We start from the raw sequence: 15,880 nt of genomic DNA on the forward strand, positions 1-15,880 counted from the left end.
TGATTTTTAGACACATATATATTATATACTCAGAAAATTTGGAGTTCTAATTGTTGTTACTGGTCTTGTCCCTGGCTCTTGTATATTATTTTTCGCTTGTGCCCTTATGTGAGTGATCTTATTACGATTTTCCCCCTGGTTCCTGTATTATTTGAATTTTTTTTTTCTGCTGATACCCTTGTTTGACCGAGTATTATTACATTTTTGCCATTAACAGATGAATAGAGTTTTTTCAACCACCATTTTTTTTTCCCTAATTTGCCCCGTGTTTTCTCAACAAAGTCCCTTTCCTTTTGTGTTTTTATGTCATATCACCGACTTATCTCTTTGCTTTCCAATTTTGTGTCTCATGCGGTGTCATTCGTTTTATTTTACTTTCCGATCATGTCTTTGTTTCCACCAACCGGGTGCTATGTCAATGGGCATACGTTCCTTGCACCTACCACCCTTACTAACATATATATATATATATATATATAATTCCTGCTCTAGAAATTGGTGAAGTGCAACATCCATAGAGCAGGTAGCTAGGCTTACATCATCTTGACTGTTAAGACTTGAAAGTCGGATAATGTCATGTTTAAATCAGACTCTAGATTGTATAGATTCATTGTTTGGAAAATTAAGAAAACTGGCAGCAGAAGCAACTCCATGATTTCAATTGGGTTTGGAAGGTATGGTGGTTGAGATCATCGATAGCTAGCTGACTGGTTTTGGATATATATGGTTGAATATTTCCATTGGAAAGGTGTATATATATAGTGCAATCTTCCTATGGACACCATAACGATGCACCAAAGATCATGAATTAGTAAGGAAAAATGAAGTTTAAATAAGAGAAATATCGTCCACAGTTCCACTCATGATGTTTTTGGAGGGCCAGCCCAACATTGTGCACTTTTGTTGATTGATTTTGTTGGAATTTTCAGGCTTTTGTTTAGCCTAAACAAAAGGGGATAATGACAAGAAGATCATCAGGTTGATCAGTTTCTTATGAAGATCAGTAAAAAGGATTTTATATCTTGTCGCTTCTGTTTTATGTTATCTTATATTCCAAGCAATATCAATCTCCTGGCCATGCAACATGACAGCCAAGAAACTTTTGTCTTGTTTAGAAATATATATTGCCTTGGTTTCAATGAATTCCATATTTTGCCATGGGAAAAAAGGGAGATCTTGAAAGTAAGAGAATTGCAGAAAGACTCAAAAAATTGTTTATACCAACCACAAAAATACACCCAGCATACACATGAGGATCCAAGGATAAGAGTATGTGCAGAAATTAAAAATATTTTCATAGATCCTTTATCATTGAATAAGCCAAAAGCCAAAATCAATTGTAGTACTCCTTTGCAGAAATATAGCAAACAAACCGATGGATAGCATCAATGACAAAGTATCTACTTGCAAATTGAAGTGACAACCTTTTATCGTTGAATGGAAGACGCCAAACCCAAAATCATCAATTGGTGAACCCCTTTGCAGAAACAGAATGAAGTAAACCGAAATGGCAGCAACAATTACAGAGTACTTGCAAACGGAAGTGATACCCTTTTACCTCTTGAGGCATCAGTTCTATTCTGCATTCACATTTGTGATACAGAAAGTCTTCTTCCTCTCATCTTCAGAATTTGAATCTGCAGCACCTAAACGCAGCAGACTACTTCTCGCAAGAACTCGCCTCTTTTTCCTAATAGCTTCGTTTTTACTTCCCCCAGCCTGTTGAGAGCATATAGGACATCGATCCCAGAATCTCAAATTTCTAACTTCGAGCTGTATTAAGAAAAAAAATATGTGAAAAAAAAAAACTTTAGAAAGATAGAACTGTCATAAGGCGCCGGTGATATTTCAAGGGCGAAATCCTCCCACTACTGCAAAAAGATCTTTTCATGGATACAGGCCTTATGTGCAGACACTGCTTAATTGAAGAGTGAACCATCAATCTATGCATGCTCGAGTACTGCTTACCAACTTTCTTCTGTATAATATGCAGATGGGACCTTTCAGCATCCTCAATTTGATTGATAATCGAGCTCCCTTCAGATTTAGCACGATAAAAATTAGCTGCAGCTCGCCAAGAACCCATTGAAACTGACCTTCTCACCTGTATGCCATTTTCCAGATCCTTACAGTTATCCGTTGCATCATCGACTACCCGGAAAGCATGATTTCCACTGCAATTCACACCCGCTTTTGGTATACTTTCACCATTAACACGTTGTATTTCACCTTCTTCTGCTGTCAATCCAGCCCGGTTCTCAGACATCTCACGATTTCTTACCTGATAATCATGCAATTCAACATCATTGCCCGAGTTCGTCATTTGGGTCTCTTCGTTTATATCCAAATTATTTAGATTCTGATCTGCTGAAGCCGTAGGATGCCCAACAATGTCTAGAGTCACAGTTTCATTCACAATATTGGCACGGCACAAAGGACAGTTGGTGTGAGACCTCAACCAAGTATCAACGCAAGGAAGATGAAAGGCATGATTGCACTTAGGCAAGAGCCTAAGCGTCTCGTCTTCCTGAAACTCGTTCAAACATACAGAACACTCCGTCCCTTCAATCAACCCTTCATCCTTCTTGTACTTGCAAACAGTAATCGAACTTATAACTGACTGTTGCAGACCAACAGTTGTGATGAACCAGATGGGGTGATCAGCCTGATCAGTAGTCTCGTCGAGAAACTCTTGATCTGTGCCGTCCGATTGGGAGGGTGCCGCCGCTCCATTATTTCTCCACCTGCACCAACTCGGAAAGGACCTTGCTATGAAAACGTAGTAACTAACAAGAAGAAGAACGCAGGCTAAGAGGGAAAGTGAGATGATGAGGTAAGGTGAGAGTTGGAGTGATTTTGAGTGATGGGAAGCTGAGGGAGATGGAGGAGGAGGTAGTGGTGGGAAGTAGTAGTAATCTGGGAAAGGTTCGCAGTTATAAAGTTCACAATCTCCATTTTGGTCCGTTGAAGATAGTGCAGGGAAGAGTTTTCTTGGCTTCCTCGCCATTGAAGTGAAAAAAGAGCATCATAAAGGTGAAAAAGAGGCAACCATATATCAGAGAGATCGATCTAGAGTACCCTCTTTGCCTTTGAAGGGAGGTTTTAACTTTTGATTCCAATTGAAAAAATGAAGGAAAAATAACAAAACCGAAAAGAAAAAACAAAACTCGAATTGAAAGGGAGATGTTAACTCGTGCAAATAAAATTTTCCGAACGGCCCACCAAAAAGAAAAAATGAAAGAATTCATTTTTCCAAATGCAAAAGGCTGGTAAAGAAACATCACTTTCAAAGGTCTAGTAGGGGAGGGATCATGTTGATGATCTATGATCTATACGTTGCAACTTGCAACTGATGATCAAGAACCCAATTATTGCATTCCTTTGCCTAATAATTCTTAATTTGCATCATTTCTATTTCCTTTTTTCTTTTGGTTGAAAAGTCGTTTAATTCTAAGTTTACAAATCAAGTTTGGCAGTTGATTATAATTACCATCTTATTCTTTGGAGAAGGCATACTTAGAGCTAGCACTGGCATTGGCAAATGCCAATTTTTACTTAATTTTTATATGATTAGTTGAAATTGAAAATAATTAAAAGTTTTTCTTTTTTAAAATATAATTTGGAGTGTCCATGCATGCCTATCATGATCATTGATCATTATACCATATATATTGAACTACCGGTCAACCACCAAACATAACCAATTTTCAATATGAGATGAAATATGGGCCATATGAGATGAATAAATTTCAAGTAAAGAAACTTATATCACCTAAGAAATTAATAAATTAATCCAATAATTTATAAGGAGTAATTATATACCTACAATTCTTTTACATTTAGTCATTTTTAATTAACAACCAATGAAATCATATCAATCCATTAAAAATAAATTTTAATATTATAAAATTACCTTCCATTTCATATAGAGTTGTTAATTAAAATAATTGTAAAGTTATCATTATCTATTTATAAGTTCAAGTTTATTTAGAAAAATATATAGATGAAACTAAATGAATTCATAAATTAATTGTATGATCTAAATTTGAATTCGACTCATCTTTGAATAAAGGTACTTGTATTAATAGAACTCAAATATTTTTTAATACTCGAGTGCGTCTTGTTTGTTTTTCCAACTTATTTCATTTTATCTCTTCTAATCATTATAATTTTTTTAAATTTTCACACAAAATAAAATAAACAATTTAATTCTTTCAAATCTCAAAATAAAAATATTATTAAGAAAATATATTCTAATAATATTTTATTCAGCTTTTAACTTTCATCTTAACTCATCTTATCTCATCTCTGCAAAAACAAACAAGACAGCAGGTCGCGTGGCATTTCACCAAACAAGTGGGGTCTTATTTCTCAAAATTAAGACCCCACTTTTTATTATTTACAAGTATATGTGCGTGATTTTCTTAACCCAATCTCTTTCTTTTCTTCTTCTACTTATACTTTGATCTTTTACCTCTACTATATTTTATAATTTTCTTCACGCTTCTTCGGTACCTTTACCTTGCCCTTTCCCTTCAATTCTTCTGCTTTACATTACGCGTATATATATCCTATTGTTTTCGTTATTTTAATGACTACTTTGGTTGCAAGTCCTAATCATGATGACTGCATTTATCCTACAGTCGGTGCATGCGCTCCGTTTACGACTAAATTATAATTAGTTGTTCCATCAGCAAGCAATTTATATAATATAAGCTTGTCATTTGTGAAACTCCATCGCAACTAATCACATTTCATGAGAATATATAGCCATTCGTGATCATGTGTTTTGGATATGAGTAATATTTTAGCTATAAATAAATTATATAAAGGTACTAAACTCCCAAAATGAAGTAATTTGATGTAGTATATCATATTGTAGAGTTACTTTTATCATAAAATAATTAATAAATCGATCTAACGGATCGATCACATAAAGCTATATCAGTTTACGAATTTACTTTTATGTAACAATACTTTTCTTATATATGCGTGTTTTTCCGTGTCATTTGGTTGTTGAATAGTCTATTTAGTGTATGCGTATCCAACCAAACTAAACATATATAATACTAATTAAAGAAATTAATTTGATATGATTTAATTAGTAATTAATGTATAGCTCCAACTTTTTATTGTGCGTTGTGGGGGTAACTTAGAGATTAAGTTGTTATAATTTCATACTTCAATAATTTAAGACCATATGGCTGAGACTTAGGCTAACTATCACTATCAATTCGTCGAAAACATAAAAATCTTTCGACCCTCTTTCAACAAGAGATTAGATAAATGAACATTACAAGTAATTGGGACCATAAATATAGAATCGATCAATAATTTCTGGGTAATTGTTGACTCTTAATAAGTACACTTTTATATCAACATTATACGATTTTTCTTAAACACAACAGATTAAGCAAATCACTATAGAAAAAATAACTTAACTTTTTACGTCACCTAAATTAGATGCAAAAAATATAAAATGGTTGCAGAAAAAATTTTAGTAATCATTTTGTGTTTTTCACATCCAATTTAAGTGATGCAAAAAGTCATTTTTCTTGTATTGTCGATCCGAATTAGAACCACAAAGCCCTATAAATTGATCACAGTGTGTAATCAAGCAACATAATGTATTAACATATGTATTCTAATATGTGTTTTTAGAAGCAATATTAATACTTAGGGAGTTTTGCTTTTAGTCATCCATGCATCATGTCATCTTCTGATCCTATATATGCATGATGTTGGCCGGTTAACAGTCTATATATATACCTTCCCATACATCAATAAAATCTGTTTGTTTTTCTAACACACACACACACTCACACACATATATCGCTTTTGGTTTTAGTTTTTATAACCAACAAATTCATAAACATTATCAAAACTTTGAGCAAGTAAAAGTGCTTTTACCTCATTTTATGATCTTTTGGTCCTAGTCTCTCCAGTACTCAAGGGATCAGAAGATTAATTAATGGAGTTTGTGAGATTTATCTTCACTAACATATGAAAATAAAAAGTGCAATAAAAGAAAAGATCAAGATCATTTTCAATCAAATTTCAAACATTAATACATAATCATGATACCTTTTTAAAGGTTCTATTTATTATATAATTATTTAACAAAAAATACGATTTTTAGTTTAACAAAATCATTCCAAAACTTTACTTCTAGTTTTCAGAAAATGAAAGGCTATAGACACAGATTCTACAAAAATAAACTCTCAAACTGATGTGTTTATCTTCATTCATATAATACATTAGATCTATTTTACAATAAAAAAATTTTATAATTGGACTCGCTACGTCAAGTCATATTAGTTTATAAATTTACTTTTATAAAAACTATTTATATCTAAAATATCTCTCTTTCAAAAAACGCATGGTTTTTGCACGATTATATCTCTTGTTTTTTTGTTTTTCCCTTCTCCCATCAATTGCATGCGTTTAGGGTTCAATGCGTTTATTATCATGAATCAAGACCAAAGCCCAATAGAAGCAAAAGCAAAGGGGCAGAGATTCAGGCTGGTTTACATCAACTCGGGGCCCATATGTATAGAAGCATTATTGTCAGTTCCCCCATCCAGTACATATTTCTCTGATTCCTTGGTTGACAGTTTCAACCAATTAATTAGCACAGTTGTACACGTTTAAGCCATTGAATATGTGAATTGGATGAGCATGTCCCCGAGTGGCAGCCAAAAGTCATAAAGATATGGCATATTGGTCGGTCGGTTCATTTTTCTTCATATATCCCCATCATTTCAGAACGAAAGTTGCTTGTGATTGTGAAAAGCGTGCATTAAAAAACCTTGGCAAACTAAGCCTGAGACGCTTCAGCTGCAGCTAGACCTTAATTTGTGCAGGGTTCAGATCACAGTCCACAAGAGCATGATTGGTACTATTTATTAATTGCTTATCAAACAAAAAATATTAATTTTTTTTTTTTAAATACACTTAAAGTCTATTATCTATAGATGATCTGGTCATGATGTTCAACTTGTACAAGCATCATTCAATTAAAGTCTTCGAGGAAATGATCAAAGGTGTTCCATCGCCAATATTATCCATGACGTACATTGAAATCCAATGTATTTTTAAATGCGCGTCTTGTGGGATGTATAGATTTTAACGTAAATGCCATGTGTTGAGTTTTGGCTTGATTTCCTGCTGAAAATGTATTGTTTGGGGCTTGGCTTGACTGTTGCTTGACCCTGGCTTGACTGTGGCTCGACCGTGGTTCAAGCTAAGGTTCCGCTCGACCTCCGCTCGACAGTCCGCTCGAGCGAACTCATACAGAGAGTTCCGCTCGACCTCCGCTCGACAGTCCGCTCGAGCGAACTCATCCAGAGAGTTCCGCTCGACTTCCGCTCGACTGTCCGCTCGAGCGAATTCATCCAGAGAGTTCCGCTCGACCTCCGCTCGACTGTCCGCTCGAGCGAGAATGCAACCCTAACGTGCGCTCGACGTCCGCTCGAGCGAATGTTCTGATTAGCGCCTTGTCCTATAAATACATCATTTTCTCTTCATTTTAAAGAGCCCTCAGCAGCCAAGTTAGAGAGAGTTTTGAGAATCATTTTGTATACAATCCTAAGAGTCCATTGAGTGTATTGGGGCTTTAGGATTAAGGATTTTTTGTGATCAATACTCTTGTACTCCATCTTTGTTCATAGTGAAATTTGTTAAAACCGACCCCGACAGTGGACGTAAGCTCACATTGAGCTGAACCACTTAAATCTTGGTGTTCTTTGTGTGCTTGTGGTTTGTTTTTTGTTGCTTCTGCTATTATTTACTTCAACTTAGCCTTTGTTTGTTCGGTCCATTCCCAACAAACTGGTATCAGAGCGTTAAGCTCTTTGAAATCTTGAGGAATGGCTATGGCAAAGTTTGAAGTGGAGAAATTCGACGGTCAAAACAGCTTTAGCTTATGGCGCATCAAGATGAATGCTTTGTTACGACAACAAGGCTTGTCGAAAGCTTTGGAGGGGAAGGTATCCGAGGATTCTCCTGCATCGTCAAGAGAAGAAGATGAGAAGGCACATAGTGCCATTTTGTTGTCACTATCAGATGGAGTTTTGAGGGAGGTTGCTGATGAGGAGACCGCTTCCGGTCTTTGGTCCAGGCTTAAGAGCTTGTATATGAAAAAGTCGCTCACCAACCGTTTGTATTTGAAGCAGCGACTATACACTCTCAAGATGAGGGAAGGTACTCCTATTTCCGATCATCTAGATGAATTTAATAAAACTATTATGGATCTAAGGAATATTAATATTAAGCTTGATGATGAGAATCAAGCATTAATTTTGTTGTGTTCGTTGCCGGTATCATTTGAAAGTTTTGTGAGCTCAATGTTGTATGGTAGAGATACCATCTCCTTGGTAGATGTAAAATCTGCTTTGAACTCTAAGGAGTTGAGAACAAAATTGTGTGTACAAAGCACGAACAATCAAGCCAATGGTTTGTTTGTGAAATATTCCTCTGGTGGTAGATCTAATGGAAGAGGTTCAGATTATGGTGGGAGTAGTTCCAATAGTAGCTCTAAATTTAACAAGAAAAATGTTAAATGTCACTACTGTCATAGATTTGGTCATTACAAGAATGAGTGTCCCAGATTGAAGGAGGAAAGTAAAAGTTCCTCCAATGTTGTTAGCGTTGAACAGTCTAACAATTCTGATATTGTCCTAGCAGTCAGCGGCTCTAGTGGTCACTTTGGTAACAAGTGGGTCATGGATTCAGTTTGTACATTCCATATGTGTTCCAGGATAGATTGGTTCACTACCTATGAATCAATCAACGGTAACTCCGTTTTGGTTGGAAATGATATGGCTTGTGATATTGTTGGGATTGGTTCAGTTGAGATTAAGATGTATGATGGAATCGTTAGAACCTTGTCTAACGTTCGGCATATTCCATCTTTGAAGAAAAATCTTATATCTTTGGGCATTCTTGACTCCTTTGGTTACCAGTATTCAGCTGGAGGTGGAGTCATTCGAGTCTACAAGGGCTCTTCGGTGGTAATGACAGGGAAGAAGACAGATGGTCTTTATTTTCTTCAGGGCAGTACAGTGATTGGTGGAGCATCTTCAGATGTTCCAGATTCAGGTATTACTCATTTATGGCACATGTGATTGTGCCATATGGATGAATGAGTATGGTCATTTATGAGTAGGCAAATTTTTTTGCTTTGTGTAATCAGAAGACAGAAAAGCTTGATTTGTTTGTTTGCATTGTATTCTTGTAAAGCAGTGCTGAATCAGGTTTGCTGGAGTTTATGTCTTTATGATTTCTTGGGGTACATCTAGTGTGATGTGGTGCCCTGTTTGTACTCATATTTGTTGATGACCATTTGAAGAAGAGTCTGGATTTGTTTATCCTTGTTTTGGGATGTGTTTGATGTGTTCAAGCATTTGTGAAGGCTAGTGATCTACAGACAAGAAGGTAGAGCGTTGTTCATACCATACAGTTGGGTCCACTCCACAGAAATGGAGTAGTTGAATGGAATGGGACGGACTCTTGTGTGAGAGCCTGTAGTATGCTTTTGGATTTGCCAGGCTTGTCTACAGATTTGGGTGAAGCGGTCAACACAACTTGCTATTGGGTGAACCTTCTCTTCTTTACAATTTGTTTTTCAGTTGTTGTTTCCACAAGAAAGGAGAGCATGGTTATAGCAAGAAGGTGGAGTTGCTGGGAGAGCTTCACAACAGAGTGCAGGTGGTACTCTAGATCATGCTATCGAAATTAAGTATGATTTTGATTTTGGCATTGGCGTACAGTGAGAGCAAGTCTACAGTTTCATCTGGTAGATAGAGGAGACAGTTTAGTCACCTTTGGGATATGCTCGTGCAGACTTTGGGGTGTTCTTACTTTGGCAGAGAATTTTTGTTGTTAGCCTCCGTGTGTATTCAGAAGCCGTTGTTCAAGTAAGCAGTCTGTTCAGTGGTGCGTTGCCTTTTGTGTGAAGAGGTTGATTCTTCATTAAGACTAAGCTTGTGATTTGGTCAAGTTGTCTATGGTATTGAAGACTTTTGGGTGGAAATTGAGTTCTTCAAGGATAGACGTTGTGTTCGGGGTTTTGTGATTCCCCTTTGGTGATTTGTTGGTGGGAATCGATTTCTTGGTTAATGTTTTTTTGTTTAGGCTTGACGGAATTCAAGCCAAGGTGGAGATTTGTTGAGTTTTGGCTTGATTTCCTGCTGAAAATGTATTGTTTGGGGCTTGGCTTGACTGTTGCTTGACCCTAGCTTGACTGTGGCTCGATCCTGGCTCAAGCTAAGGTTCCGCTCGACCTCCGCTTGACAGTCCGCTCGAGCGAACTCATACAGAGAGTTCCGCTCAACCTCCGCTCGACAGTCCGCTCGAGCGAACTCATCCAGAGAGTTCCGCTCGACTTCCGCTCGACTGTCCGCTCGAGCGAATTCATCCAGAGAGTTCCGCTCGACCTCCGCTCGACTGTCCGCTCGAGCGAGAATGCAACCCTAACGTGCGCTCGACGTCCGCTCGAGCGAATGTTCTGATTAGCGCCTTGTCCTATAAATACATCATTTTCTCTTCATTTTAAAGAGCGCTCAGCAGCCAAGTTAGAGAGAGTTTTGAGAATCCTTTTGTATACAATCCTAAGAGTCCATTGAGTGTATTGGGGCTTTAGGATTAAGGATTTTTTGTGATCAATACTCTTGTACTCCATCTTTGTTCATAGTGAAATTTGTTAAAACCGACCCCGACAGTGGACGTAAGCTCACATTGAGCTGAACCACTTAAATCTTGGTGTTCTTTGTGTGCTTGTGGTTTGTTTTTTGTTGCTTCCGCTATTATTTACTTCAACTTAGCCTTTGTTTGTTCGGTCCATTCCCAACACCATGTCACGAGGAAAATGACATGCATGCATGTAACTTGAAAGGATCGTTTCTTTGCGCCCCCATACGGTTCTGAAACAAAGTACCTTTATCCGAGGAAGGAGGTGGTAAAATGGGCAAGCAAGCTAGTTGTGGATCCCAGTAAGCCATAAAAATTAGAAAAAGTTTACATTGCATATATATCACACATAATTTTTTTTTTCTCTTACTAAATATATGGTAGATATAAGATATTGATAAATAGAAGAACTCAATTAGTTTAAGAAGAATAAAATAAAAATAAATAAAAATAAGTATAGTACTGTATAATATGTAAGAATGATAAGTGGTAAAACTTAAATTATATTATATGCAAAGAATTAAAGAGAAAAAAAGGGTATATAGGGCCTTTTTTGGGTATCAGTGTGTTTATGAAGACATCCTCATTTTTTTCACAGAAGAGATAAGATGAAAGTTAAAAGTTAAAAATTGAATAAAATACTGTTAGAATATATTTTTTAATATTATTTTTGTTTTAGAATTTAAAAATGTTGAATTGTTTATTTTATTTTGTATTGAAATTTAAAAAAATTATAATGATTAAATGAGATAAGATGAATTAAAAATAATTGTGAAAATAAAGAGAGGCCGATAAGTATAATAATTGTGAAAATAGTTATAATAATTGTGAAAATAATTATAACTAGCTTTCCTTTTTAAGTTATTTTATTTTCTTAGTCGTTTTCTTAGGAAAATGATAGAGAGGCCGATAGGTAATAAGATTTAGAGGTTCTTTTGATAGCGAGACCAAATTAGATGATTTTAAATAAAAGTTAAAAGTTGAATAAAATATTATTAGAATATTAATATTTTTTAATATTATTATTATTATTATTTTGAGATTTGAAAAAGTTGAATTATTTATTATATTTTATGTATAAATTTAAAAATATTATAATGATGAGATAATATGAGATGAGATAGGCTGAGAGTATTTCTTACATTTAGTTTGTAAAAAGAGTTTAAAATGAAAATCTCTTGTATTCATATCTTAATCGTGTTAACAGTGTGACAAGTGTATCATATACAAAGACTTACAAGTATAATTTTTCATTTATGAATACTTTTGTATTGTCGCACAGAGCTTATAAATGCAGTTCTACGCATAGTTTTTGAATTCCATTTCATTACAATCAAAATGACTCAAATCTTTTGTTTCAATATAGTACCAAATACACTATATATCATTATTCTATTTCGTTCTAAATCTCGGCCCATTTCAGTCTGTCTCAACCAATTCTATATTACGTTATATTCCGAACTGTTTTAATGGAAATTTTATATTTCATATGTCTGGATGATATTTTTATAAATTTTAAATATAGATGGTGTTGTAATTTAAAATCTAAACGGTCTTTCTATAATTTAGAGTTTTTAATAATTTTAAATATAAACCTTCATTCTATTTTTTAAAATTTTATTATTTTTAATAATTTCTCAACTTTTTCTTTTATTTTTATCTCAATTCAAATTTATAATATATATATATATATATATATATATATATATATATATATAACTTGCATAATATTTTGTTCCAAAACTAAAATGGAATAATCATGGAAGGGAATCTGCCTGCGAAAGTGCAGGTGCAAGTTGGCCAAAAAGAAAAAAAAATTCAGAAAGGTAATGGACTTTCTAGGAAGGTCGGTGGATAAGAGCACGTTTAAGGTTTTACTAATTCTCTGCAACCCGGGGGGGACTGTTAGATCGTCTTATTATTTTACTGATTCTCTGCGAGGAAATTAAGAAACTTCCACCTAATGTCTGAATATGTTATGGACAAAAATCATCAAGTAACGTGAAGAAAACGGGGATTAACCAATTGACCTTGGGTGTTGTAGAAATTTCAAACACTTGACCCGACGACTAATCCGCAAACAAAGCGTGTCTTGAGAAACCATTATATATTTGTCTCCACTGTTCCTGCAAAATCATATTTTCCCCAACACTTTTCTCTGCCAATCACGCTCTTTATCTGCCTCAAATTCTAGCCCCTTGCAAAGTCTCCATCTTGCTCGAAAATTTTCTGTTATTTTCAGATAAACTTAGATCAGTTTGGCTCTTGCAGAAACTGTAAAGTCCCAGAAAGTAGGTTATGTCGGCTTTAAGATCAGGTTTTCTTTGTTCTGGTATTCCCGTTGGAACTTCTCGCAGATCCCCTGTTTCATTTCGTAATCCTAGTCGTGTTCTGATTACTTCAAAGCGCGATATCAGAAGCTGTTTTCTTGGAAACGGCCGGAGTTTTCAGTTTCTCAGCATCGGCCTGGGGGATCTAATTGCTAGCACTACAAAGCTGGGGTAATAATCTCGACTTTAACCCAAAATCTTCTGGATGATCATTATGTTGTACAAATGATTGTCAGCTTATGTTCTTTATGAATCTTATCATGTAGGGACATGGCTGTTGATAGCAGTTCACAACCAGGACCCATGGTTCCTTCTGATCCTTCTCCTGATTCATGGTAAGACTTCGGAGTGTCAATAAGTCATATCTTCTTCTCTGAACTGTTTGGTTTCCGGTTCTTTCTGACAAAACGTTTATGGCAATATCCACCAGGAAAATCTGGATCGTTGGGATGGCTGCGACTGTGATTCTTCCATTTCTGGGGATCAAATTTGGACCGTTCATGCAATTTAAAAGTAAGGAACTCAAAGCTGTTCTTGTCCATTTTACCAATAATAAAGCACAATAAATTTAGTTCTGCATCTCTATGAACCTGCCATTTTCATTGCCATTGCCAATTAATGGGAGTGGTGTTAATGCCATGCTTCGATTCATGAATGTCCAGAGCAAATTGACTCGGCGATGCAGATAGCAGAAGATGTGGCAGAAGCCGCAGAAAATGTGGCTGAGCAAGTGGAGAAAGTTGCAGAAGACATTGCCGATGACATCCCGGCCGGCGGCAAACTTAAAGATGCTGTAACTTTTATTGAAAACTTAGCCAAGGAAACAGCCGAGGACGCCCATCGTGTAGATGAACTAATCGACAAGGTTTTTACCTAACCCACTACTTTTCTTGAGCCAGTTGTAATTGCACATCTTATCCCATTACTCTCAGATGATAGAATCCAGCAAAAGTTTCGCCATTCATGTAAAAGGAAGTGAGAAAAAAAGGAAAAGAAAACAGCTTTGCTTCTGATTTCAGAGAAAAAAGACTGTTGCTTTTTCTGGGGGATTAGTCGCGACTCACATCACATGCATCCCCTAGAATTACACTTTACAGGGGATTCCATTAGAAAACGAATCTTAAAGGGTCCTTATCCCGATAGTCTCATGGTTTGCAGCATAGGGGAATATTAAATATTAGTCCCACTTGCTTGGTGATCCCTTCTTTCACGTTGCACCAATAAGAATTCCAACTTCGTTTTCTAATTAATGAGATTGCTTGTCTGCTTATTGGGACTACTGACATGATCGATGGCTTCCTTAATTTATGGCTGCTATGTGGTTTTGGAGTTTAGCAGATAGTCATGAATTAACATACAGTAGAGGGATGAGGATTTTAGACAATTGGAGATATAGATAGATAGCGAAATGTGTTTGTATAAAAAGATTATAGAGAAATCACTAATTGAGAAAATTATATTTGCAGTTATAGGATACGTACTCCTTTTGAAAAAATGAATAAATATGTAACGCACATAAAAAAAGAAATGGACCTTACTCTTTAAAAAAGGATAATGACGTTTACACAATTCATGATTGTATCTAGTATTGTTCATCTCGCTATAGATTTTAGAATCATATTTAAATTTTAAAAAAACTGATATTCTTAATCCAACAATCATAAAGATGAGGAAGCAACCAAAACATTTCTGGATAGTAACAGTTTGAGTGATGTACCATTTGCAGGTTCAGGAAGTGGAAGAGAAGGTGGACTCATTCATTGAACCAGACACTGATAAAGCGAAAGCGATGCCTAAAGAAGCAAATGGTCCAAAGCAAAACTAGAAAGTACCATTACAGAGCTGGTGGTGACCTTGACATATAATTTGTTGAACACAAAATATTATTGAAATGAGATGCTTCATCATCTTCATCATTATCTCTCTAATTTTAGCTGCAACTAAGTTAGAAATTCTTGTATTCAGTATTCAAGTCTTTATCATTGTTAAAGATGTTGAATTTCCAGTCATAATACATAAATAAAGTACAAAGATTTAACCATTACTTGATGGACTTTTCATCTTTTCTAGATAGGCATAGTGGGTAAGTTGAGAAGTGTTATAACTTAAAAAAGATTAGATAAAAATAAGCTCGTAAGCTAGTTTGATTTCATATAATATATTAGATCTACTTTAAAATAAAAAATAATAATATCTTAGCAGGTTTTACATATGATAAATCAATTCTCATCAACCTATGACTTCACAACTTTTTTTTTTTTTTTTATTTTACTAATGACTAGTTTTTAATTTAATCTTGCTTTTTCATTTTTTCAAATGAATAGAGAATGCAAGATTTGTAAGAGTAGTAAGGGGATGTTTGGAAACATATCTCGTCTCATCTATCACATCTCATCTCAATTCATCCAATCTTATTTAATTTTCAAACATCATTCAAATATAAATACTTTCAAATTAATCATTACAATTTTTTCAAATTAATCATTATTTTTCTAAATTTTCAAACAAAATATTAAAAATAATTCGAAATTTTCAAATATCAAAATAAAAATAAGATTACAAATTAGTATTATAAGAATATTTTAATTTTATAATATTTTTATTCAAAATTTTTTTTATTTTTTAAAATTCAAAAAATACTTAACTCAAACTAATTTATTACTATTCATAAATAATTTTATTACTATTTATAAAATTATCATCTCTTCTAATTCTCCAAGCGCCCCTAAATCTTTCCATCACCAAAACAAAATCTAATATGAAACTAAATAATTTTTTTTTTAAATATATAGAAGAGGTAAATTGCATCCATTAGCTCTAATGGGTGCGTACCACTCCTACAGCCATTAGGGTACTAAGAC

At 34.8% G+C, this 15,880-nt stretch overlaps 2 protein-coding genes across 2 annotated transcripts; one reads left to right on the forward strand and one right to left on the reverse strand.

Annotated features, from left to right (window-relative positions):
• Window positions 1-1,274: 1,274 nt before the first annotated feature.
• On the reverse strand, window positions 1,275-3,196 carry LOC122297432 (RING-H2 finger protein ATL54-like). The gene is made up of 2 exons (XM_043107479.1): window positions 1,969-3,196; window positions 1,275-1,773 (listed from the first exon to the last, which is right to left on the reverse strand). The coding sequence occupies exons 1-2, from the start codon at window positions 3,005-3,007 to the stop codon at window positions 1,763-1,765; spliced, it is 1,050 nt and encodes a 349-aa protein (XP_042963413.1). The 5' UTR covers window positions 3,008-3,196; the 3' UTR covers window positions 1,275-1,762.
• Window positions 3,197-12,710: 9,514 nt separating this feature from the next.
• Window positions 12,711-15,063, forward strand: LOC122295497. Its single transcript, XM_043104532.1, has 5 exons — window positions 12,711-13,190; window positions 13,286-13,354; window positions 13,450-13,532; window positions 13,682-13,884; window positions 14,746-15,063. The coding sequence occupies exons 1-5, from the start codon at window positions 12,988-12,990 to the stop codon at window positions 14,842-14,844; spliced, it is 657 nt and encodes a 218-aa protein (XP_042960466.1). The 5' UTR covers window positions 12,711-12,987; the 3' UTR covers window positions 14,845-15,063.
• The last annotated feature ends 817 nt before the right edge of the window (window positions 15,064-15,880 follow it).

This window comes from Carya illinoinensis, chromosome 15, assembly GCF_018687715.1.
Source record: "Carya illinoinensis cultivar Pawnee chromosome 15, C.illinoinensisPawnee_v1, whole genome shotgun sequence".
NCBI classification, from domain to species: Eukaryota; Viridiplantae; Streptophyta; class Magnoliopsida; order Fagales; family Juglandaceae; genus Carya; species Carya illinoinensis.